Source organism: Lemur catta, chromosome 16 (genome assembly GCF_020740605.2).
Source record: "Lemur catta isolate mLemCat1 chromosome 16, mLemCat1.pri, whole genome shotgun sequence".
NCBI classification, from domain to species: Eukaryota; Metazoa; Chordata; class Mammalia; order Primates; family Lemuridae; genus Lemur; species Lemur catta.
Window position 1 is genome coordinate 9277506 of NC_059143.1, and position 23680 is coordinate 9301185.

General features: G+C 39.9%; 1 protein-coding gene across 7 annotated transcripts in view; it reads left to right on the forward strand.

Moving 5' to 3' along the window:
• The window catches only part of L3MBTL4 (L3MBTL histone methyl-lysine binding protein 4), a 404316-nt gene that overhangs the window by 171774 nt on the left and 208862 nt on the right, over window positions 1–23680 (forward strand). For all 7 annotated transcript variants that reach the window (XM_045527505.1, XM_045527504.1, XM_045527503.1 and 4 more), the window contains 2 exons: window positions 3703–3788; window positions 5901–6011. In XM_045527505.1, the coding sequence (XP_045383461.1) occupies window positions 3703–3788; window positions 5901–6011 (197 nt within the window). The remainder of the gene's footprint in view (window positions 1–3702; window positions 3789–5900; window positions 6012–23680) is intronic.

Genomic DNA, 23680 nt, shown 5'->3' on the forward strand with positions numbered 1-23680 from the left:
TGGGGACAGTCTGACTCTCTTTGAGAGCAGCGAAGAGCTTAAAGGCCACTGTTGTTCTATGGGGTGGTCTCTTCCAGTTCCCTCTTGTTTCAAGTAGGAGTTTAAACTTCTGTAAAGCTTCTGTCCCATGGTATTGCCACACAGCTGTGTGAATGGGCCTGGTCACCGCCCCTTTTCCACAACCCCACTCTGGTCTCCCAAGGCCCGGCAGGACGCAGCCTCGGGCCAGAGGAGAATCTGGGCGTAGGTGTCTTCTGCAAGTCCCCCAGGCCACAGACAGTCTCCTCTTCCTGGGGTTCCTTGAGCAGGGAGTATGCAGGTAATACATGTTTCCTTCCTTGTGTGATACATGCATAGCTCATTTCTGGAGAGTGATACAGAAGCAGTTGTTGCCTGCGAACCATTTAAAACAGTCTCAGCCCTTTACTTTCACTTGTTTGCTACAAAAAGGGGAAAAAGGATAGTGCCTCTCATAGCAGCATGCCAGGTATTTTTTACAAGGCTGGGACTAGTCTTCGACCCTGTACACTCTGGTTTCTTTTCCCTCCATCCCACCGAATCTTCTGGTCTGGTGCCTGGGTGAGGAACCCAGTGCTGAAAAGGCCAGGCATGGGCATAGTTCAAAAGCCATGCAGACATGTGAAGATCCAAAATGTAAGGAATAGGTTTGGATAATTTTTAAAAATATGAACTATTAAAGTCAATGTAGAGCTGAGTATGGTGATACATGCTTGTAGTCCCAGTTGATTGGGAGGCTGAGGCAGGAGGATTGCTTGAACCCAAAAGTTTGAGGCCAGCCTGGGCAGCATGGTTAGACCTCATCTCTACAAAAAGTAAATAAATAAATAAATAACTCAGGGGAGCGTGGTGGTGCTTGCCTGTAGTCCCAGCTACTTGGGAGGTTGAGGCAGGATCTCACGAGCCCAGGAGGGTAAGGATGGAGTGAGCTATGATCATGCCAGTGGTGCTTGCCTGTAGTCCCAGCTACTTGGGAGGTTGAGGCAGGATCTCACGAGCCCAGGAGGGTAAGGATGGAGTGAGCTATGATCATGCCACTGCACTCCAGCCTGGGCAACAGAGGGAGACCCTGTCTCAAAGAAGTAAAAAAAGAAAAAGAAAAGGACAGAACGCAAAGGAAACCTCAAGAAAGCTTTAACAAAAATTTGGCTTAAAACATGTTTACAAAAATTAGGTACAACAAACTAGTGATGAAAGCAAACAAAATGATTTTGTAAATCCATTTAGAATGTGTTTAAAATAGATGTACCTGTAAGGCTGGTGGCAGGCATCCCTTCCCTCCTTAATGAAAAAAAAGAAGCCCCTCCTATTCCTCAATACCCGCCCTAAAACTGTAACAAAGAAATTCCTCACTCTTCCTGCCAAAACCTTCCCTCCTGAAAAACTCCCATCCCCTAGCCCAAAAAAGCTATATAAACCCACTCAGACTTCTGGGCGAGGCGACTTCCCAGGTCTGTCTCTCTCGGGGCCCGTGAACCTCGCCTGGGAGTGCCCCAATAAAGCCTCGTTGCTTACCCCCTTCAACTCTGCTTGTCTTTCTTTCTCTGGTGCCGACCTATCCAAAAACCTTACAGTACCTACAAGAAAATAATATAAAAGTAAAGATTAAGGGGAAAATTTAATCAGGAAAACAGAAAATAACAGGGTGGCAATATAATTTTTAGTAAAAAGAATTTGAGGCAAAATGTAATAAATGTGTCCAAAAGAGAAATTTTCTCTATATTAAATACAAAGTATAATTGATAGTGAACATTATAAGTGCTGAATAATGTAACATCAAAATATAAATCAAAGTACTCCATGATCTAGCAGTTTTACTCCTGGATGCATTTCAACAGAAATGTATACTTCTAGCCACTGACAAGAATGTGCTAGAGTATAGCAGCACTTTCCATGATAGCCCGAAATTACTATCATCAATAGAATGGATAAATAAATTGTAAAATACTCACATAATAGAATATTATACAACGGTGAAAATGAATGTTCTGCACACAACAGCTTACATAATCCTCAGAGAATGCTGAGCAGAAGACGTTCACCACAATGAGCACATGCTGTGTAGTTCCATTTATACAAAGGGAAAAACAGAAGGGGCAAAACCAGTCTCTGTGGGTGGAGGCCAGGGTGGGGATTTCTGTTTGAGAGCAGAGGTGTAGTGACTGGAAGGGAGCCAGAGCCCTGTGGAGAGGAGGGTCCCGGGGCTCCGGAAATGTCCTGGTTTTGAGCTGGGTCTGCCCATACAGCTGTGCCAGCTTTGTGAAAAATTTTCAGGCTGTCTGCTGGATTTGTGTACTTTCCTTTAAATATATTTTATTTTAGCAAAAAAGTTTTAAAATGAAGGAAAAATTGTTAGAAATACAGGAGAATTACACAGAAAAATAGTTATTTTATGATTTTATCATACTGCTTTAGGTTTTCTGCTTAAATAAAAAACAGGTTTTTGAGTAACACAGCTAGATTATATTAATGCATATTTATACTATACCCTAAAACATATATGTACTCTTTTAAAAACATTTTTGTTAATTCTATTTTATACCAAAGAGAAAGTCTCACATTCTAAAAGCAGAAAGTGTACACAACATGTGAAAAATGTATACAACATGTGATACAACATATTTGTTTAACATTTTAAACAAATGAAAATTAATCACTTGGAGTATCCCAAATAAATATTTGGTCAATGATTAAACCGAGACAGTCATCACAATTGTAATTGTAATTGTTTTTTAGAAAGTAAAACTGAGAAAAATACATGTTTTGTAAAAGTTTGTCCAGTTGTCCAAACCTGTATTTAGTGGCAGCAATGGCCAGTTCATAGTCTTAAATGCTTTTGTTATTTTTAAAAAGTGAAAATATATTATGTTTACAATTCAATTTGACAAAACAAGTATAAAATAGACCTAAGGAAGTAGGAAGGAGGATGTAATAATAGTTAAAGCAGCAAATAAAATAATTAGAAAAGAAGAAAAAATAAAAAAATGGACCTGACAAACAAATCTAAGTACTTACTTGCTTGAAAGGATAAAGAAAACAACATAATATAGATAGACCTCTAGCAAATGTAATTAGGAGTAAAAGAAAAATATAAAGAGAAACAAGAAAACCCAACTAGAAGGAAATTTTAAATAGTGTGCTTTATAATAAACTATGTTATACCAAAATATATTTTTAGATTGCAATGATAAATAGCAATTTTTGGAAATTATAATTACAAGGATTTAATGAGAATAAAACCCTAATAGAATTATTGGAGAAATTGGAAGGATTCTCAGGATATTTTTTCCAATTCATAGTTTGAGGTCAGATAGTTGATTGTGAGTTTTTTCAAACTTCCAAAGAACCTTCTGATGGAGCTTGGAAGTCAGAGACCTGTTTATCACCTGGCTCTGCCCTGTGCTGGCATTGCCATTTGACCTTGACTGACCTGCTTAAGCTTGTTGAGTGAATGAATGACCCAGTGAATAAGTGCTTGCATGCCAGAATGCCTTAGCCTTCTCAGAGGTTATCATAAGACTTAAGTGAATTAATATATATGAAGTTTTTAGCATGGGGTCTATTAAATAGTGAGCATTCAATTAACAGTGTGCGTTATTATTACCAAATATTTTGTATAATAGTATATGGGAATCAGACTATCTATGAGTAATCTTTTGATATTTATATAATTTTTTTTTTTAGGTTATCCTGATCCAGAAAATTTTTCCTGGACAGAGTATCTGGAAGCTACTCAAACTAATGCAGTTCCTGCCAAAGTTTTTAAAATGGTAAGTTCTATATAGGTACTCCCTCTCACCTTTAAACAATGTCCGTGTTGAGTCATGCCTTCATTTGACAGTTTTAAATTATTCTGTTTTTTTTTTAAATTCAAGTAGTATTTGCATAACCAATTTGCTTTGCTTTTAGTTAAAAATACAAAGTAGGTGACTCATTTGCTATTGTTCCTATATACAAACGTAGACGATGATTTCCTTCTTTGCAAAACACAGTAGTTGCACATCAGAGGTGCTGCTGAAATCAGCTCACCAGCTGCTGATGAACTGAGTCCTTGCATTTCTGGGTCTATTAGTCTGCTGAGTGCAAACTCTGAACTTTCACAGTATCGCTTTCTCAGGGACTATCTGAATGCCGATACTGCCACAGCAAAGTAGGTGAAATGTGTGTAGTTTTATCCGTCTTGAGGGAACCTTTCTTTTAGCATTAGAATACTAATTTTTAAAGTTCAAATTTGCACTTACATACTTGTTCCAGGGTTGAACTAAGTATAATCTCTAAAAGAAAGTGCACAGATAGTCTAGTTAGAGGTATTTATGCTCTAAACCAGTGGTTTTCAAACTCTGTTTGCTTTCAGTTCTCATGCGCTTCAGGCTCCCTGGCTCATCTTTAATCAGAATTTTATATTTTGGGCTTCTACATATGATTTAGTTTGTTGAAAGTTTTCTAGGAATCAAAAGAAGTTTGAAACAAAGTGCTGTTTCATTTTTTAAAAAAATTGATTGTAATAGACTAGATTTGGAAGAAGATGTACAATGCCTAGGATAAAATGAGGAAGGTAGAAGTGCTGGGGCACTAGGAAGCGTTTTAAGAATTGTGAAGATTCAAGAAGCAAAAATGCCCAACTACTGGCAGTCTCTCTTTCTCTCTTGCTTTCTTCCAACACTTTATTTTACTTTTCCAAGAGGAAAATTATAAGAAAAAAAAAAGTTGCAAAAAGGTTTAGCAAAAAAGGCAACTTCTAGGCTCTGTCGTGGGTTCAGCTCAGGTGTGTATGTTTGGCATCTGTAGTACCAACCACGTTTACTTCTGTAGTTGAGGACAGTGACCACGGGGGGAACAAAAAGATTCTCAGGGATCAGAGACCTAAATATAGTCAGTGTACTCCATTTAGTATATGTAATAATGCATTTTAGAAAGAAAATATGTTTCTGCAAAAGCAGGAGAGAAACATACCAGATAATGGAGAAAGATCTGTGTATATTACTCGTGTATTAGTAGGGTTTTATTTTCCTCTTGCCATTTCTAGACTTGAAAACTTCAATACACTTTTATTTCCAATAGTCAATTGAACACTCTTATGCATAGTAGCTTTCAAAGTTAAACTTTTTGCCAACCTATGAAAAACTGTCCAGAGTTGTCTTTTGACTTTGATTTTTGATAGTTGAATTTCCATCGTTTCAATAATTTGGTAAGTCTCAGTGTCTTTTCTTAGTCCGGTTTCTTTAAGACTGCCTGTGTGTCTGTCATTATAGACTCTCTGTTTCTAGCATTTGAAGACTTAAAAGATACCTTAACACAAATCAGCCCTCTTAGGTTACAGATGAAGTGACAAAAGCATAGGTTATGGCTTTAAATTATATCACAGTGTGATTTTAAAACAATTTAACAGTTGAAATTATGCAGCTTTTATCTAAGCATATTTTAAAATTTAGATTTATATATAATCATATTTATTCTTTCTAATTATTTATTAAGTAATTTTGCCTTCTAGGCCATACACTTTGAAACTGGCCAGTGACAATAGTCAGTAATTTCTTAATTTGTAAGGTTAAATTCAGAAAAAAAGAAAAAAGGCTAATCTAATATGTAAACCATAGTAAGATCCTTTTTGAGCCTTGGTGTGATCATTAACAAGTGTATGATTTAATACGTCTTAGTCATTTTAGCTATCTTTAAAATGACCAAAAATTCTTTTTCTTCTCACAGTCTTTTGTGAAACTGGATAAAATAATATGGATAAAGTCCTATGTGTTCTTAAAACTAAGTTCTAGTATAGAAGATCTGCATGTTAAAACTAAAACAATAATATTTTAGAAAAAAAATTTAGTAGAATATCTGAATTATTGAATTTTGCATGATTTTTTGCACTTGTAATATTACAGAGGTTGCCTCATGGTTTTCTGCCAAATATGAAACTTGAAGTTGTGGATAAACGAAACCCCAGGTTAATTCGTGTTGCTACAATTACAGATGTTGATGACCAGAGAGTAAAGGTACGTGTTTTAAATTATTATGTTTTAGTATTTTTTCCCCACATTTCTTCTGTTTCCCCCACCCTTCTAGTCTCTGTACCTTCCTCAATTTTTAATTCATTTGCACAATAGCTTTTCTGGGGCAAAAAACATTCTAGATCTGACCTTGAAGATTGACCTTGGCCAAGATGGTACTAGGAATAATAGGATCCCTAAGACAGGGTGGCGGTGTAACTCACACACAAGGCTGCTAGAGAGTCTCTGATTTGGTGCAGTGGAAGAAAAAAACTCCGATGGGCTTAATTTCTAGTCTCATGTCATTGGGTAAAATATTTTCAGTTTATATGTATATGAAGTGGGAAATTTATAGATTAGATCTGACTGACTTTGAGAGGGATTCTAATACATCTCTATTTGGATTTGTTGTTTCAAATTTCACTGTCAGTTCTTTTTTTTTTCTTTTTATTGGCATTATCAGATTTTTCTTGAAAGTGTTGTCATTAAACAACTTACCAAGAACAATTGAATCTTTGTTTCCTACTTTTCTTTGTCAAATAAAAAAATATTAAAAACACTTTAGTCACTGTAGCTAAAATAAAATGTTAGATTGTGAATTAAAGACTTTTATTAACGGTTAGGTTTCTATACTGTCCTTGTTGATGACATCTGGTTTATTAAAAGAATACACATCTTCATAATGAAATTTTCCAAAGATGAAAGCCTTTTTTTCCCTCAGACAGAGAGCTGAAAGCATCTGTGGAATTCATTAAACCTTCTACAGCATATGACAGTTCAAAAATTATCTTCTACCCAAGCACAGTTGTTTTCATAATAATGAAAAGATTGAGGTCAACTAATTTTAATAGGCACTATCTTAAAAGATGTATTTAAGTTTGATATATAGTTTGTTATAATTTAAAAGAAATCTTATTTGCTATATCCCTAATTTGAAAACAGTATTTAATTCAAATTATAGAGAATGATCAGTACTTAAATTTTAGTAAAATTTGGAGATGTCTGGCTTGGCTGTAGATTATGACGCATACATATTGGCAGTGCCCTTCACTATTCTGACAGATGAGAGCAATCCCTGTGTTAAACATTGTTCTGGAATAACATAGTATAAGCATTTTCTTCCATATACCTTGCTATCAATGTTTTATTTTAAACACATTGCTTTAATTCTTATTTATTTGTAGCATTTTATTGTTTACTCTTATGGCACTTACTATGAAAATGACTTTTGCATATCATAATTATTTTGTAAATTCAGTGATATTTTGTTATTGACTTTCATTTTAAAATTATTGCATTTCTAGGAAAAGCTCAGTGTTAATAGCACATCAAATCTTACTTAGCATCTTAACTGAAAGACTATTTTCTTATTATCAATAAGATATGTCCTCTAGAATCTAGTTGATCATTTGTTGCCAGCTTATTATGTGAACATATTGGATTAGCCTATTATTTTAAAATATTATTTGAAAAAACTTTAGCTCCCAAAGTGTATTTATTGTATTTCTTATTTACCATCTCAGCATTGATCTTTTAAATCTTCGAGCATTTGGCTGATCCTTCCAGTGAAATATTTCATGTATCTTCTCCTTATTCTTTTTCTGTAGTGGTAATTGCTTTGTCCTTTACTAGAGGAAAACATTGAAAAGTATCAGGTATCTCTGAAAGAATTAGAACCATCATAGTTGTCTCTGTGATTGTGGGCAGAATGGAAATCCCTTTAGGATTTTAGGGCTGTGTTAAGATGGGTTTATGCAAGTGGCACTCTCCACCCTGTACATTGATGCTTTATAAAATGTGAAACGAATTTTTTCCACATACCATTAGGTCTACCAGAGTATATCAGTCTTGCAGTGGACATAAATGTCTTAGGGCTCATGTCGTGCTTGAGGTCTGTACACAGCCTCTGACCTCTCGAGTGCGTGGCCTTCAGCACACAGTTTCTGGATGGTTCTGCCGTGCACCCTCCACTGTACACCCTCCTCCAGTCAGTCTCAGAGTTGGGTAAATACTTGTCTTCCCCCAGGATGTAGAGGGGAAAAGATTGTCTGTGGGCTGGTGGTTTTCTGAATACAGAAGAGTCAGCAGTAATAGCTTAAAATTCCATTCATCAGTGTCACTAAGTGAAAGAAGGCATCAGAAATGAGCAACAAGCTTTTTCTCTTAAAGTCTTATGTAAGGAGTAGACGAGGCTACCTTTGCCAAGTGAGAAAGCATTTGAAGCTTTTCTGATCTCCTTTTTGCCCAGCACATTCCTCTATTATTCAATTAATGTGTTGATCATGTTCGATAATTTTCTCTTTTAAAGTCAATGTGCTGCAAAGATGATTTTTATACCTGGCATGTAATTGATGCTTAATATACTACTGAATGAATGAAAGAGTGAGTGAAGGAAGGAACGGCACTCAATGTACTTTGGCATTCTGACTGTTATTTGAATATGTATAAATTGATTGTTTTGGTCAAAAAGCACTTTTCCCTCATTCTTAATTTCTTTGCTAATTAGATTCTGTTGGAATCTAATTCAATACAATGCACTTGAAAGTGCACTAGGATAAGACTGATCTGGGTTCAAGTTACAGCTCTCTCTTATCTAACCGTGCTATTAACGTGGTGAAGTTACTCAACTTATTTGAACTTTCCTCATCTGTAAAGTGATGGGGTTAATAATACTGACCTCACAGGCTCGTTGTGAAAATTCAGTGAGGTCATGTATGTTAAATGTGTAGGCACTCTCCATCGGCACTTCAGTGGTAGCTGCTGCTATTGTTGGTGCGAATACCCTGGCTGTGTTTATTTTCTGTGTTAATGAAGGGGCCTTATGGAAATAAGTACCATCAGTAGATGGACAAGGAACAAGTGTACACTCCTTGGTGAAAAAAGCAGGGAGTTTGATTGCAAATCCCCTGGGGGATGTTAACACGAGCCCATGTGATTATGCTGAACGCCTGTGTTTGACTGTGAGAGCAGAGTTAGTCTGTTCTAATAACAAGAATTACATTTATAATGATGGTAACAGTGATGATGGCACTTTGTCTTTGTCAGACTGGTCTAAGGGCCTTACATGCATTAATGTATCCTCACTACAACCGTGTGACAGAAGGTACTGCTATTGTACCCATTCTGCAGATGAGAAACTGAAACCCAGAGAAGTTAAGTAATTGATCCAAGGTCACAAGCTATATAGCTATATATGAGAACAGGGTTGTAGACCCCGATTTCAAGCATAAGTTTTCAACTCTAGAGCTTATAATATTCCAACTCCTTTTACTTCTGTATTCTAATTTTCATCCTAACTAACCCACTTTATAGTGGGAGAGTAGATGTGTAGGATGGGAATAGAGACCACCCAAGACTCCACTCCACATTGTCACTTGTGCCCAAGCCCACATTGCATGTCCTGCCTGGAGGTGTGTGTGTGGTGCCAGCAGTCCCTGGCAGAGCACAGCAGATCCACTAAAGACTGACTTTGTTCCTTTCTGCCACTCCCCAGGTATGTAGCTCCCTCATGTGCTTTATTAGTTCTGTTTTTATTACGTCTTTTTTAAGATATAATTCACATACCATAAAATTCAGTGGTTTTGAGTATATTCACAAAGTTGTGCTACTGTCACCACTAAGTTTAGAACATTTTCATCACCCCCCAAAACAGCCTTGTACCCCCCTTAACAGTCATTCCTCATTCTACCCTCCCTCCCACAACCAATCCCCTGACAATCACTATTCTATTTTCCATCTCCATGAATTTGCCTATTCTGGATATTTCATGTAAACTAATCCTATAATATGTGATCTTTTGTGATTAGCTTCTTTCATTTGTTTTTTGTATGTTTATTTTATTTTATTTTGTTTTATTTTATTTTATTTTATTTTATTTTATTTTATTTTATTTTATTTTATTTTATTTTTGAAGCAGAGTCTCCCTCTGTCGCCCTGGCCAGAGTGCAGTGGTGTCATCATAGCTCACTACAACCTCAAACTCCTGGGCTCAAGCGATCCTCCTGCCTCGGACTGCCAGAGCGCTAGGATTAAAGGCGCGAGCCAGCATGCCCAGCTGGCTTCTTTCATTTAGCAAAATAATGTTTTCAGGGTTCATCCATAGTGTAGCAAAGATCAGTACTTCATTCCTTTTTATTCCTGAATAATATTCCATTGTATAGGTGTACCACATTTTGTTTATCCACTCATCAGTTGATGGGCATTTGGATTATTTCCACTTTTTGGCTGTTTTGAATAATGCTACTATGAACATTCATGTATGTTTTTGTGTGGACATAAGTATTCATTTCTTCTGGGTATATACCTAGGAGTGGAATTGCTGGGTCATATGGTAACTCTATGTTTAACATTTTGCAGAACTACCAAAATGTTTTCTGAAGTGGCTGCAGTATTTTTACTTTCCCAGTAGCAGTGTAGGAGGACTCCAATTTCTTTATATATTCACTAATACTTGTTATTGTATGTTTTTTTGTTTTGTTTCAGTTTTGTTTTTGTTTTAGCTTTTCTAGTGGGCCTTATGTACTTTAGAGCCAAAGAATAAATTATTCTTGTTTATATGTGCCCACTAATAATACCCTGGCCAAAAGAAGTGGGATAAATTCACGCTTGCTTAGTAGTGGTTGCAGTAATAGAAGTAGTAACGGTAGTGGCTGTAGTGGTGCAAGTATCAAAAGTAACAGAAACAGTAATAGTGGAGGAGGAAGACTCTGTTATTGAGTGTGCACTTTGTTCTGGGCACTTAGCTAAGTATGTTGTATATCACATCTTTGTCTTCACAACAACTCGCTTAGGTAGGTGTTATTTCTGCTGTACAGTTGGCATGGAGAATTTAAGTAATTTGGCCAAGGTTTCAAGGTGTTAGATGTTTCTAATCCAAAGACAGTGTTCTCTATATTCTAGCAATTACCCTGTAGCTGTGATGAGCCGTTGGTATTGGAGACCATAAATTGTCAATGTCGAGAGGATGGGACAGTGGGCAGCCTGATTCAAGATACTCTACTCTCTTGCTCTCATAAATCCACTTGTACTAGCCAGACCAGACATTCTTATTTTCATGCTGAAAATATTAATTTGGTCATGTGTGGCTCATTGGTGAGTGAGTTGTAAAGTTTTTCTTGCCATGGCAGGGTTTTAAGATGCTAGGTTTATTAATTACCATAGCTGTTCTCTAATACATATTTATGATGTACTCAGTGTATCTTGTTCAATTTATAGCCAGCTATTTTGTTTAATAATTATTCTTTTGTTTGGTTTCACAGTATGCTGTTATATCTGAAAGCCCATTACCATCACCTTATCAGGAAATCTACATTAAATTTCAATAGATGGATGCTTTTAGGAAGTTTAGATTTTATTTGGGAAAAAACATTCTGCAAATAAATGTAAAGGAAGGACTTAAAACAGAGTAATATTTGATAAATATTTGCCCTGTGGGAACTATAACTAAGCTGTGAAATGAATTATAAATGAATTTCAAATAGATGCTTTAAGAAGTTCTACTGAATCATTAATAAATTGAGTCTCTTCAGCGAGTCTTTTCATATTTAATGCATTAACTGGATGTATTTGCGGCATTTCTAAATGAAATAAGAGCATGATGACCAAGAGAAATTGTCATGGTAAGTTGTGTACTTACATGACTAGAAACTATTTTGGATTTTAGGTCAGACCAATAAGTTCAAAAGCTTTTGTTTGAAAAAACCTGCAGGTGTATTAATGCAAAGCAAAAGTACAAATGCAAGTCAGTGAGTGTTCACTTTAATTAAGGGCTGCCTGTGCTTCTAGAAAGTTGCTTGACCCCTAAAAGTCCTAGTTTAATTATCTGTCAAGAAGGGAGCAGAATCTGGAATATATCATCCCACTTGCCAAAATTTCTTACGGGGATGCATTTAGGAAAATGGTTTTGAATTATGAGGATAGAACAAGATACTAACATTACAAATAACTGTCCTTTGAGCTAAACATTTAATTAGTGGCCATTACAGTGTCATAGTGACTGACGGCTGTCTTCATTTGGGAAGGGGACTGGGACAGTTTTCCAAAGTATTATGACAAATTAATGAAAAGATAATTTTTAGAGTAGGTGAAACTATAAATTAGTGTCAACCATGATTTCCAGAAAAGTTGAAGCAGGTAGAGTGCTCTCCCAGAGAGAGGTGCACTGGTGTAATTACAGGTAAAACAAACACCAACAATGATAATATTAATGATGGCTAACTCCAACCCTTGCTGCTGTTCCATTGCTTTACATTTTCTTACTCTCTCAATCCTCGCAGTGATTCTGTAGATATAGGTACCGAAATAGGCACAGAGAACTTAAGCAACTTGCTGCAGGTCACACAGCTTGTAAGTGGTAGAGTGATCTCTTAACCCAGGGGACAGTACCTTTTCTGTAAAGAGCCAGAGAGTAAATATTTCAGGCTTTCTAGGCCACGTGGTCTCTGCTGCGATTGCTCAACTGTGCTGTTTATCGAAAAGGCAGCCGTAGACAATATGTAAGTGAATGAATGACACTGAAGTTTGAATCCCACATAATTTTCACGTTATGAAATAGTTTTCTTTTGACTTTTTTCCCCAGCCATTTAAAAATGTAATCACCATTTTTACCTTATGGGACACACAAAAACAGGTGGTAATGGGGCCCCATTTGGCCTGTGGTCTCTGATTTACAAAGCCCTGTCTTAACGGATATGGTACTGATTAGATTACGAGATGAATTTATTTAATTGTTACCTTTAGTATAAGTAGTTTTGTATCCTTGCCTTATCTTTTCCAATATTTTATTTTTGAATCAAACCATATCTCCATTTAATTTTCAATCTAGTTTTGGGTAAATTTTAGATATTCAGTAAAAAGCGGTATTAATAGAAAAGATGAGGGCTACTATGTAATCAACAGTTTCTAGATTTAAAATAAATATATTTTTTTCTAGCATCTGTTGCCATAAATTTATTTGGGTTTCAGTGTGAATGTAGCCAAGCCCCTGAAATGATATATATAGTCTCTCACTAGATTTGTATTCTCCAAGAACTGTAAGTCAGGACTTACCTTTCACATTTTTATTGAAGTCAGTGTATCCAGAACAGAAGCGTGTGCCCAGCAAAACAGCAGCGCAGTATTGTCCTGGTGAGGAACTCGACAGCCCGCTTGGGAGCTCCCGCCTCACCCACTCCCATCTCGCCAGCCTGACCTGTGAGATCTAATGAGATCCTGACATGTGATTGTTTGGCTAGAGGCATCAGCTTAGTCATGATCTAGATAGACTAGAAATAGAACATTTCACAGTTTTCTATGCAGAACACTGTCTGTGTAGAAACGTCTTAAATAAAAGATGATGATGATACTTCACTAGCTGTTCTGAACTCTTCCTTTTTAGGGTTATGCATTTGAGTGTCCAAGGAATGTTACAGATTGCTCTGCTGCAGAATGCACATACATGTGTACACAGATACTGGGGGTTGTATTTGTGTTTCAAGGGTTAATGGGGCTTTGAGGAAGGACCTCATTTTAAACTAACAATTCTTAAGTTAGTAAAACAGGCTCTCCATTCTCCATACTCTGGCACTTCATTCAGAGCTCTCTGTTTGCTCAGAGAGTGTAAGACCCCTGACCTGCTGTGATAAGGAAGCCCTGTATTTCCCAGACCTTGAATCAGAACGTGCAGTGTGGACACACTGTGTTCCTTCGGAGCAAACATGGGAGCGTGTTGGATTTGTCTCAGCTTTGGAGGAGACTTACACATTTTCTGCTGTTCTCCTGAACAGAAGGGTACTATTTCTGACCAGCTGCAGTTTTGACATTCCCAATGCCCTTACTAATACTGATACTTAGCTAATTATGCCGAACATCATCTCTTTTTCTTACATCCTGCTTTATAGGGACTCTATTTTTACTACTGGAAGAATATCTCTCAAAAATAAATAAGTGAATAATTGACTAGGCAAGATGGTGAGCACATTCTTCCCCTCTTGTTCCAAAATCTATGTCATTTCTTGTGATGTAAGAAAGGGTGATAGACTCCGGGGAAGGAAATGCTTCTGTGAGAAGGGAATGAGTGGATTCTTATGGCAGATTAATTTATTTTCAAAATGTAGTTGTCTTATTTTCCTGTTGCTACTGTAACACATTACCACGAATTTATTGGCTTAAAACAACACAAATGTATTATGTTACATGTCTCTAGGTCAGAGATCTCCCGGGACTAAAATCAAGGTGTCAGCAAGACTAGATCCTTCTGGAAGCTCTGGAAAGGAATCCATTTCCTTGCCTTTTCCAGCTTCTAAAGGCTCCTTTATTCCTTGGCTAATGGCCCCTTTCTCCATCTTCGAAACCGTTAGTGTAGTGTCTTCAAGCCTCTGCCTCCGACACTCCCGCTGGCCTCTTGTAAGGACCTTGGTGATGTCTTTGGGCCCATGGATAGTCCAGGATGATCTCCCACTCGCAAGACCCTTAACTTAATCACAGAAAGTGGTGTAGTCCCAGATTTCAGATTAGCATGTGGACATCTTCGGGAACGTATTATTCTGCCTACTGCAGCAGTTTTAGATGAAATTTACACATTCATTGAAAGGAAGTGCATGAGTTGAGGTGTACTGTGTAATCAACAGCTTTTACTTACTGAGCTCCTCTAAGGGAGAAGAGGCCATTCGGGAAGTGTGAGCCCTACGGACAAGATGCACACTTGGAACCTGCCCTCACCATCTAGCTGGGAACAGAGGATGGGCTGACATTTTGTTACAATAGTGCAAGGCACAAACCCTCAAGTGCTATAAAAGCCATTGCAAATGCAGCAGGCGTTGTGAGCAAAGATGCTGAGGGGCAGATGGCTTCTCAAGAAGCACAGTTTTTCTCCTCTGAGAAAAAGTATATAACATGCCTTGTTTTATTTGCATTTCCAAACACCAAATGCCTTTATTTACTATCATGTAGAGACAAAGGCGACTTCAGATTTAATCCATTTTAATGTGTGTATATGCATGTATGTATGGATGCATATATATTTTTGTCCCTTAAACCAGAAGCCCCTTGGGCAGGTGGTCTACACACAGTCTTTATTTGGGCTGTGAGCAGAGAAGTCCTGGGGAGTTGTGTGGCCATTGGAGCCATCAGGGCTCAGCTGTGGGAGAGAAGGCAGGGGGTCCCCAGCCTAAGCAGTTGCTACAGAGTTTTTTCTTTTCCCACTTCTACTTCTCAGAGGCTTATCCTCAGCTCCTCCAGCCTCAGGACTCCATCAGGAACGTGTGTGTCCTTGTTTCCTTGCAAAACCAGCACTGGCTGCAGAAACAATGGGACCAGGCCACATTCACAGGGACTGACTTCCCCCATCCCCGAGGGGCCTGGAGATAGGAAAAGAAGGGATATGTAGATCCTGCAAGCGCAGAGGATGGATTCACGTTTCAGGGTTGTTGGACCAAACTGAGGGCGAATCCAAAGTGAGCCCTGCATATGGGGTCCAGGGAGTAGGGTGGGCAGGACAACAGCCCCAGGGAGCAGGGGTGGTGTGAGAGGCAGGCTGCACACACCCGAGACGGGCACAGCTGAAAATGCGCAGGCAAGGCTTATGGCAGCTGTGTGTTGTTCCAGAACTGGATGTGGCCTTGCAAGGGGTCAGCACGGATGAAGGTTTTCCAGAGACTTCCAGGTCAAGATCAGCAGAATGCAGCATCCACATCACCTGGGAGCTTGTTAGAAATATCTAATCTGGGGCCTCACGCCAGGCCTCCCGAATCAGAATCTGCATGTTAACCAGATCCCACTTGCTTTGCACATGCACTGAAGTGTGGGACACCTGTCCTCCAACGCCAGCAAGGAGTTCCTGTTTGCTACCAGGGCAGGGTACACTGGCTGTCCTCTGCCCTGGTTTCTAATGCCTTTCTCCACATGGGCTAAGGAGGGTGGTAAGTGATTGCTGCCCTCCACAGTGAGTCACATGTGAGTGGCCACTTCTCTCTCAGAATTCAGCAGCCTTCAACATCGGGGTGGTTCTCTGGGGTTCCCTCCCACCTACGACACTACTGTAAGAAAATAAAGTCTACTTGAGTTTGGGAGCCAGTTACTCTCCAGTTTGGAGTAAATGTCAAGTGAACTTGAAATGTATGCTCCCTGATTTGGTTTCCAATGCGGGGCTTTCCATGAGAGGGCTGAGAGGCCAGCTGGCAGTCTCTGGATTCTTAATGGAATGATGCAGAGGGGTCAGCCGTCCCACCTTGATCAGTGCTTCCCTCTCTGTCCTTTTTAGGGGGCAGTGGGTGGTAATTATCATCATAGGTTCTGTGCAATTACATTTACATGTTTTCTTCTACCTCTTTGTTCCTTTTGAGTCTTCTTGTTGGCCTCTCTACTCTTTGTAACCTCTAAATATTGGCATTGCCCAAGGCCTTGGTCTTGGACCTTTTGCTTTTTCCTCTCTAAAGTGTATATTCCAGCCTGACTGCATATATAAACTGCCCAGCCGGCATTAGAACTTTGTGCAGCTCTCCCAGGTGATTTTATCGTAACACATGCCTGGGCCGAGGATCTCTGCTCAGTCCGGTTTCCCTAAGTGAGCTCATCTGTTCCATTGCTTTTTGGAACCTTACATTTGCAGATAACTTCAAATTTCTATCTATTGCTATGTCCTCCTCCCAGAGCTCCAGGGGTCATATATTTAACTGTTACTTGATATCTTTTGTATCTTTCATGTTAGTGTGTCCTGGACTGAACTCAGTGACACAAACCCAAACCTGTTTCTTCCTTCGACATCCTCAATGAAATAAATGGCAGTCATATCCACCAAGTTGCTCAAACCAGAATCTTGGGGTCATTCTTAAAATATCCCCATCTCAGAGCTACCACCATAGTCTATTGGTGCTAACTCCAGATAACATGTCTGAGTCTCCATACCTCCCTCCATCTCCATGACGGGCCACCCTAATGACAGCAGGCGGCGTCTCTCGCCTGGACCACCGCTCTCACCTCCTAGCTGGTCTCTCTGCTCCTGCCCAAGACCCTATCAATCCACACTGCACAAAGATGGCAAAGTGACCTTAAATGTATGGACTGGATCACGTGACTCCCTTGCCTACATCCTTCAGTGTCTTCCCATTGCATTTAGGTAAAAAAAGAATCAACTCCTTAATGTGCCCTACCAGATCCTGCCTGATTTGTCCCTACTTACTCCTCCAACCTGTCTTATTCCATACTTTATCGCATTTAGAGACAGCTGTAAAATTTGGAGAAAAATAGAACAATAACAGGATTTGGCCAGTGACTTTTGACCTAGTTTTAACAATTTTTCTATTAAGGTAATGGTTATAGTTCACTCTCAACTATATGTGAGTGGGTCACACTCTCTTCTGCTTTTGAAATGGCAGGATCCCTTCTTGGAAGATTGGACACATTCAGCACCTACGTGGACACTGACAGCTGTTTTATGACAGACTCCTATGGCAGCTGGCGAAGGTTTTCAGAACTTTGAATATGAGGTGCATCTTGATTTCAGAATCACTGAACTATGGTATAGTGGTGAGATAAGGGGTATGATAGAATCAGGGAAATAGAAGAATTTGTTTTTCATGTTCTTTCAACAAAGTTACTAATTCACGGGAGTGGCTCCATTTTATGTAAACGTCAATTTGCACTCCTCATTCCGAGTGGCTTGCCTTGTAAGCCTTCTGCTTTGACTGTCTCTCTATAGTCCCTCACTTCACTGGAATATCATTTTCCCCCATTCTCACATAATTGCCTGTTTACAAATGCCATCCTGTGGCTGCAGAAAAGCAAAGAGCCATTCTGAGAGGTCTGACTACAAATTCATCTCCACAAATGTCAAGGGAACCCTAGCTCCATTCTTGGCATTCTACTCCATTTCCCTGATCAATCCATATTCTCATTCTCCACGAAGACTCTTTCATACACCCTCTCTCCTAATGGCCTTCTCCTCATTCTTCTTGCATGACCTTGTTTCTCATTCACTTGGAAAAGAGAAGAAACTCAAAGTAAAACTGCTAATACTCCCGTGGCCAAATCTACCTTTCTGTCCATGTAGAAGCACACACACTTGGAGTTTTTGCTTATTGCAATAAAAAATTATTCCTGCTCCTATCAAAAGCAATTCACTGTCTTCCTCTAGGAATTAAATTTTCATCATAGGTACTGTGGTTATCTGACATTTGAGTGCATATTTCTTTTTATAGTCTGTTTTGCCTCTAGAATGCAAGCTAGTGGGAAGAGCCCATTTTCTCTCTTGATTAACCAAGGACTCTTGGTATCCCCAGGATCTGTGGAGCAGCACCTGGCATGTTATGGGTGCTCAGTAAATATTTGCCAAATGAATGAGTGAAGAAATGAATGTGGGTTGTAAATAAAAGTGTACTGTTAGGTTGTTTACTGGAAGTAAATTACTATTTATTAAGGGTTATTTATTACTTATTACTTACCCAAAACAAATGTGCATTAGCCCCTGGCATTAGCTACATGCCATTTACATATTCCTTCACAGAAGAAGAGTCATTTACAACACCACATAGAAAACTGGGTCGATTGATGGTTCTGTATTACTAATATACTTTTAAGAAGCACCATGCTTACTTTAAGCATGGCTGAGAATTATGTAATATTTGAATAATTTAAATCATGCATAATTTCATTGTATATGATGCTTTCTCCCTTGGAATACTGACACAGTGAATCATGACAGAGTTGTAGCAGTGTCAAAGAACCATAGCCCATTATGAGGCCATTATACTAATAACATACGACAAACAGTGGGACTGTGGGGTGGTAATGGATACATAATGGGTAATAAATGGCTGGAATTCTGAACAGTAATGGTCGCTAGTGATTTTCCAGCAATAATAACCTCCTCTTAAAATAAATGTAACTTTAATGTCAAAAATTGCCAGTCGCATAAAGGATTCAGATTGCGTTTTGAGTGTGGCCTACTTCACTTGGCTTCAGCCATGCAGAGACCCATGTTAATCTCTGGTTCCCAGCCAGCTAGGAGAGAGTTCCTCCTGCAGTGCTTGCCCACAGTGACCACAATGTATGTTCAGTGTGTGAGCATGGCGTAGCTTAATAAACAGAAAGCCCTAGAGCCCCAAATTGATATATCCTGTGATATACATAATATATTGTTACATCTTTTCTTTTGCTATGCTCCACGCTGATTATTGCTCATTTGCATCTAAGATTCCTAAATGAAAAAACAGTTTTTCACCACTGTGATTTGGGGCTGCCTTCAGGAAGTTTGTAGCACTGGACACTATGAATATACCCTCCCATCCCCTGTTCACCACTCCTTGCTGTCATTTAGCTTCCACTGGTGGCTCTGCTGGCAGGTTCCTCCTGCCAGGTGGGCTGTCCATTACTGTGCTGTGGGCTGGCATTTCTGTCTGTCCTGCCTGACCCCTTTCTGCAGGGCCTTCTCGGGGCTCTTTAGCTGCCTTCGACCCCAGGTATTGCAGTGAGAGCCCAGAGACCCATGTTTTGCTCTGGTCATTTGTTATAATTCATGTTAGTGCTCATAAGTCAATTTGGTGGTAAAACAATGACTCCCTTCTGTTGAAGCCTATTTTAATGTCTTCATTTCAGATGCCTCCAAAACTCACATTTATTCAAGAATAAGGTCATATAGGTCTCTCTCTGATCCCAAGACCCCCACCCCCACCCCACTGTCCTTCAGATCCCCCTCCTGCTTAGGGCTGTGGATGGTGTTGGCTTCATTCTGCCCCAAATTCTGACATTCTCGGCCACCTCGTGGCAGTAGGACTTAGAATTGCTTTTTCAAGGCCATATTGCCCACTTTTTGAGGAAGTAAATTCTATCCATAGTAAATTTTGCTATTCCAGTGGGCTCTGTGTGGTAGTCTAATCATCTAGGCCAGTGCTGTTCAATAGAACTTCCTGCAGTGGTGGAAATTTTCTCTCTCTGCCCTCTCCAGTAGATTAGCCACTGCCACATGGGGTTACTGAGTACTTTAAATGTGGCTAGTGGAACTGAGGAGCTGAAATTTTCATTTTAGCTAAGTTTAATTAATTTAAATTGAAGTAGCTGCATATGGGCAGTGGATGTCGTATTGGACAGTACAGCTCTAGGGCATTTGGTGGCAAGTAGAAATGGTGGCCAGGACACATCCTCCTTAAGAAGCCCCCCTGTAGGGCATGAGGGGACCAATATCTACCCCTAGGAAGCTGATGCTGTGTTGGATTTGGGATCATCCATAGTTTATCCCTTTGTCTTCTCTGTCAGCTTGTCTTAAGGTCAGCTATCTGGCTGTCTCCTTAACATTGCTAGTAAATATCATAAGCTTAAAAGGTTGCACAGATTTTACCACTTCTGGAAATAAAAAATATAATTTAGATGAGTGGAGAGAAACTGGTTAAACACTAGGCAAAATCAAGTAATTACTCAGTGATTAATTCTCAAGCTTGAAAATTGTCTAAATGTTTAAACTGACCTTTCAATTTCTACCCTAAAACACATTTTCAGTATTGTGAACAATACATTTATCTAATGTTATAAATAGATGCTGCCTCATCAGACTAAGAGAGTATGTCTGAGATGCAGCAGTTTAATAACTGTTCTCTAGTACTGCATGGAACCAGCCTATCATTGTCAAAACTTAAATTCCTTGTCAGACAGTGAGTACACTGTCCACTTTGACAACGCCAAGAGATCTTCATTTAATACTTCTTACAACACATGCTCATTTCTTTTCAATTCTGACTGATTTGTAGAATTTTAGAATTTAGGCTTTTTCGGGGATTGATTTTAATGAAGCTCCAAGCAATTGGGATGAAAGGGAGAAATTCAGACCGAGGAACAAGAAGACAAATGCACAATAGAAACTAATGAGTTTAGACCCATGGTTATTCTTTAAAAATATTTATTATACAGCCAGTAATCAGAAGACAGTACAAGATGCAGAAACAAGGCAAAAGACTTCATTAGACATGAAATCTCACTAAAAATTAGAATAAGTGAAATATATTGAGAGGAGTGCAGAATTTCTGGGTTTTGAGGTAGTGTTTTATCCTTCTCTGATAAATATCAGAAATCTTATTACAAACAGGGACTAAATCAGATTAGCATGTGGGGAAATGAAGCAGACAAATGGAGCTGAAGCAACTGCTTTATTACTGTTGGGTGTCAGTGGTTGCAGCCCTCAGGTGAGCTTTGGTGCAGGGATTACATTATGTTCAAGTTGTGTGTTTCACATTTTCATTGTGAAGATGTGTGGGCTACGAATAATATGATGTTTCATCAGCAATAAAAGACCTACCATGATGAAAGCAATATTTTTATTAGCTAGCAAGATCACAGTGGCATCAAGAAAGAGAGAGCAGATCAAAGCAACAGGCTGACTTCACAGGCACTGAAAGTGGTTGAGCAGAGAAGGGAGAGAAGGGGTGTCCCCAGCCGGGGGCCTGTCTGACAGGCCAGAGATGCTGGGTGACAGACATCTCTGGGCTGCGTGCTCACCAGCCTCAAAGTTTTTCGTTACTTCCTTTCAATACTTCTGAGAGTAGCAGTGATAGCAAATGAATTTACACCTCTTGAAACCTGGGTCTGGTGGGAGCTTAGAGTGAGTGGAAGTCGGGGGGCCCCAGGACAGCAGGCAGCTGCACAGGGGAAGGTCGCTCACAAAGGCCAGAGTCAGCACGAGGCAAGGTAGCCACCTGGGACCAAGTTAACACAGTCAAGAACCGCCCAGCATGAGGGCTCTCAGCACCACCGATAACTATCCAGAGCTGGTCTAGACCCAGTTTTCTAGTTTTCTCTGTAAGCTACTGAGGCTCTGCTCGGCCTTGCCTTTTGGGCAGAACTTCAGAGTTTGAAAGAATTGTGTAAGGAATATTTATCAAGATTCTTCTGTTGCAAGTGAGAGAAATCCAGGGCTAACCTAGCATAAGTTTAAAAAAAGGTGGGGGGACTCCCTGGACAAGAGGACGTGTGCAGCAGGATCCAGGGTCTCAGACAACGTGGTCATGTCTTCCTCCTGCTTCTTCTCTCCCTTTCCCTCTGATCTTTCTGTCTTTCTCTGTCTCTGTCTCCCGGCTCTCCTTCCCAATGTGGCTGTTGACCTTTCCTCTTGAAGATGGGCTTTTTCCATTTAGATGTGGAAAGGCCACCCACAGTCCCATCCTCACGCATCCCAGCACAGTGACTCTGATGGTCATCGTCTTCCCTACTGCTCTGGCAGAAGGATTGTGGGAGGATTCTGATGGGTCCAGAGCCAGTCCCTAGACCCATCGCTGTGGCCAGGATTCAGGGTATCTGAGAGGCCGGTGGTTTCCCGTGGTGGAGATTTAGAAAGGGACTGAGACCTGGATGCTGTAGTCATAGACATCTGGATGCCAAAAGGACGGCAGCTCAGATCAAACATAGTAAGTACCGTGGCATCCCTCACCCTGTAGTTAGCAATTGTCTCTGTCAGTCTCCAGATCTTCAGGATAAAGGTCAAAAGTCCGGGCCATTTCTCCGTCCCCACTGGGACACTTTGGGCTTATTACTGAGCCAGTAAGATGCTCAGAAAATTCAGGTTTTGTATTTAAGTCTCTCAGCTCCTCTTTGAGTATTTTTCATGTGGAGAAGGGAATCAGGGCTATACATGTAACAGGCTTTGGACATTTCATTTTGAATAGATAGCTCCATAGGAGCAAACAGGTTTCATAAATGTTGTGACTTTTCTGGTGAATATTCAGTTCAGAATTTGAACCAAAGACCCAAATTTTAAGAGTAAGAATTACGTGTATCCACAGTTGAGTTAAGATCCCAAGGTTCTATTTAAGAGGAAGTCTAGGTTAGGCGTGAGTTAGGGTGTTGCTTCGACTTGTGGGAGAAGCAGATATCAGTGGAGCCATCGGTGATGCAGACATCCTTGTGCGTGTGTGGCGGGCACTCTGGTGGCTCTGTGACCATGGAATGGAGCCACGCGAGGAGTGTGTGGCCAGGGAGAGGGGGTGAGGGAGGAAGTGGGTGGGGGGAGGAGATGCTGAGTTGTGTCTACCGTGGAGTGAGGCTCTTGCCCACACAGCTTCATCTGCTGACCCCCAGTGTCCACCAGAATATTCCATTGTCTTCTCTGGCGTGGTTTGCAAAGAGTCCTTCAAAATTCCATTTTGTTATTCTAGGACAGGAAAACTGAGCTTTATGGATAGCTGCTAAGGCCAATGAGATAAGCAATAGGCATCTGCAGAAGTTAAACTGAGCAGGGGCAGTGATTGCATGGAATTTTAAAAATGTTTTCCCCTCAGCAACAAAATATTTTATCCTTAAAATAATGTTTATAATAAAAACAAATTTCTGCCATCTTTCAACAGCAAAAATTGTGGTGAGGCTTTTTCTGCGTGCACTGTTCGCATACATTTGTGTGTATGTTCCTCAGTCTGAGGCTTGTAAGAGAATGACTCATCCCAGTCTATCTGCCCCGCATGGAATCCGTGTCATGAAATATATTGCAGCTTCTGCCAGCCACACAGAACTCCACCACCGAACAGGAAACCCTGGCAGATCAGTTAGCTCTCAGCGTTGACAAGGAAGTAATCAAGTACCTAGCGGGCAGTGAGATGCTAGACAGCCCATCTGCAGAGGGAAGGGGCAGGGGGGTGAGGCGGCATCCACACATCCAGGTGATGGGGATTCTGTGGTGGGGTGAGGACCCCTCCTTTCTCCTCCTGCAACTGCCAAGCACCTGG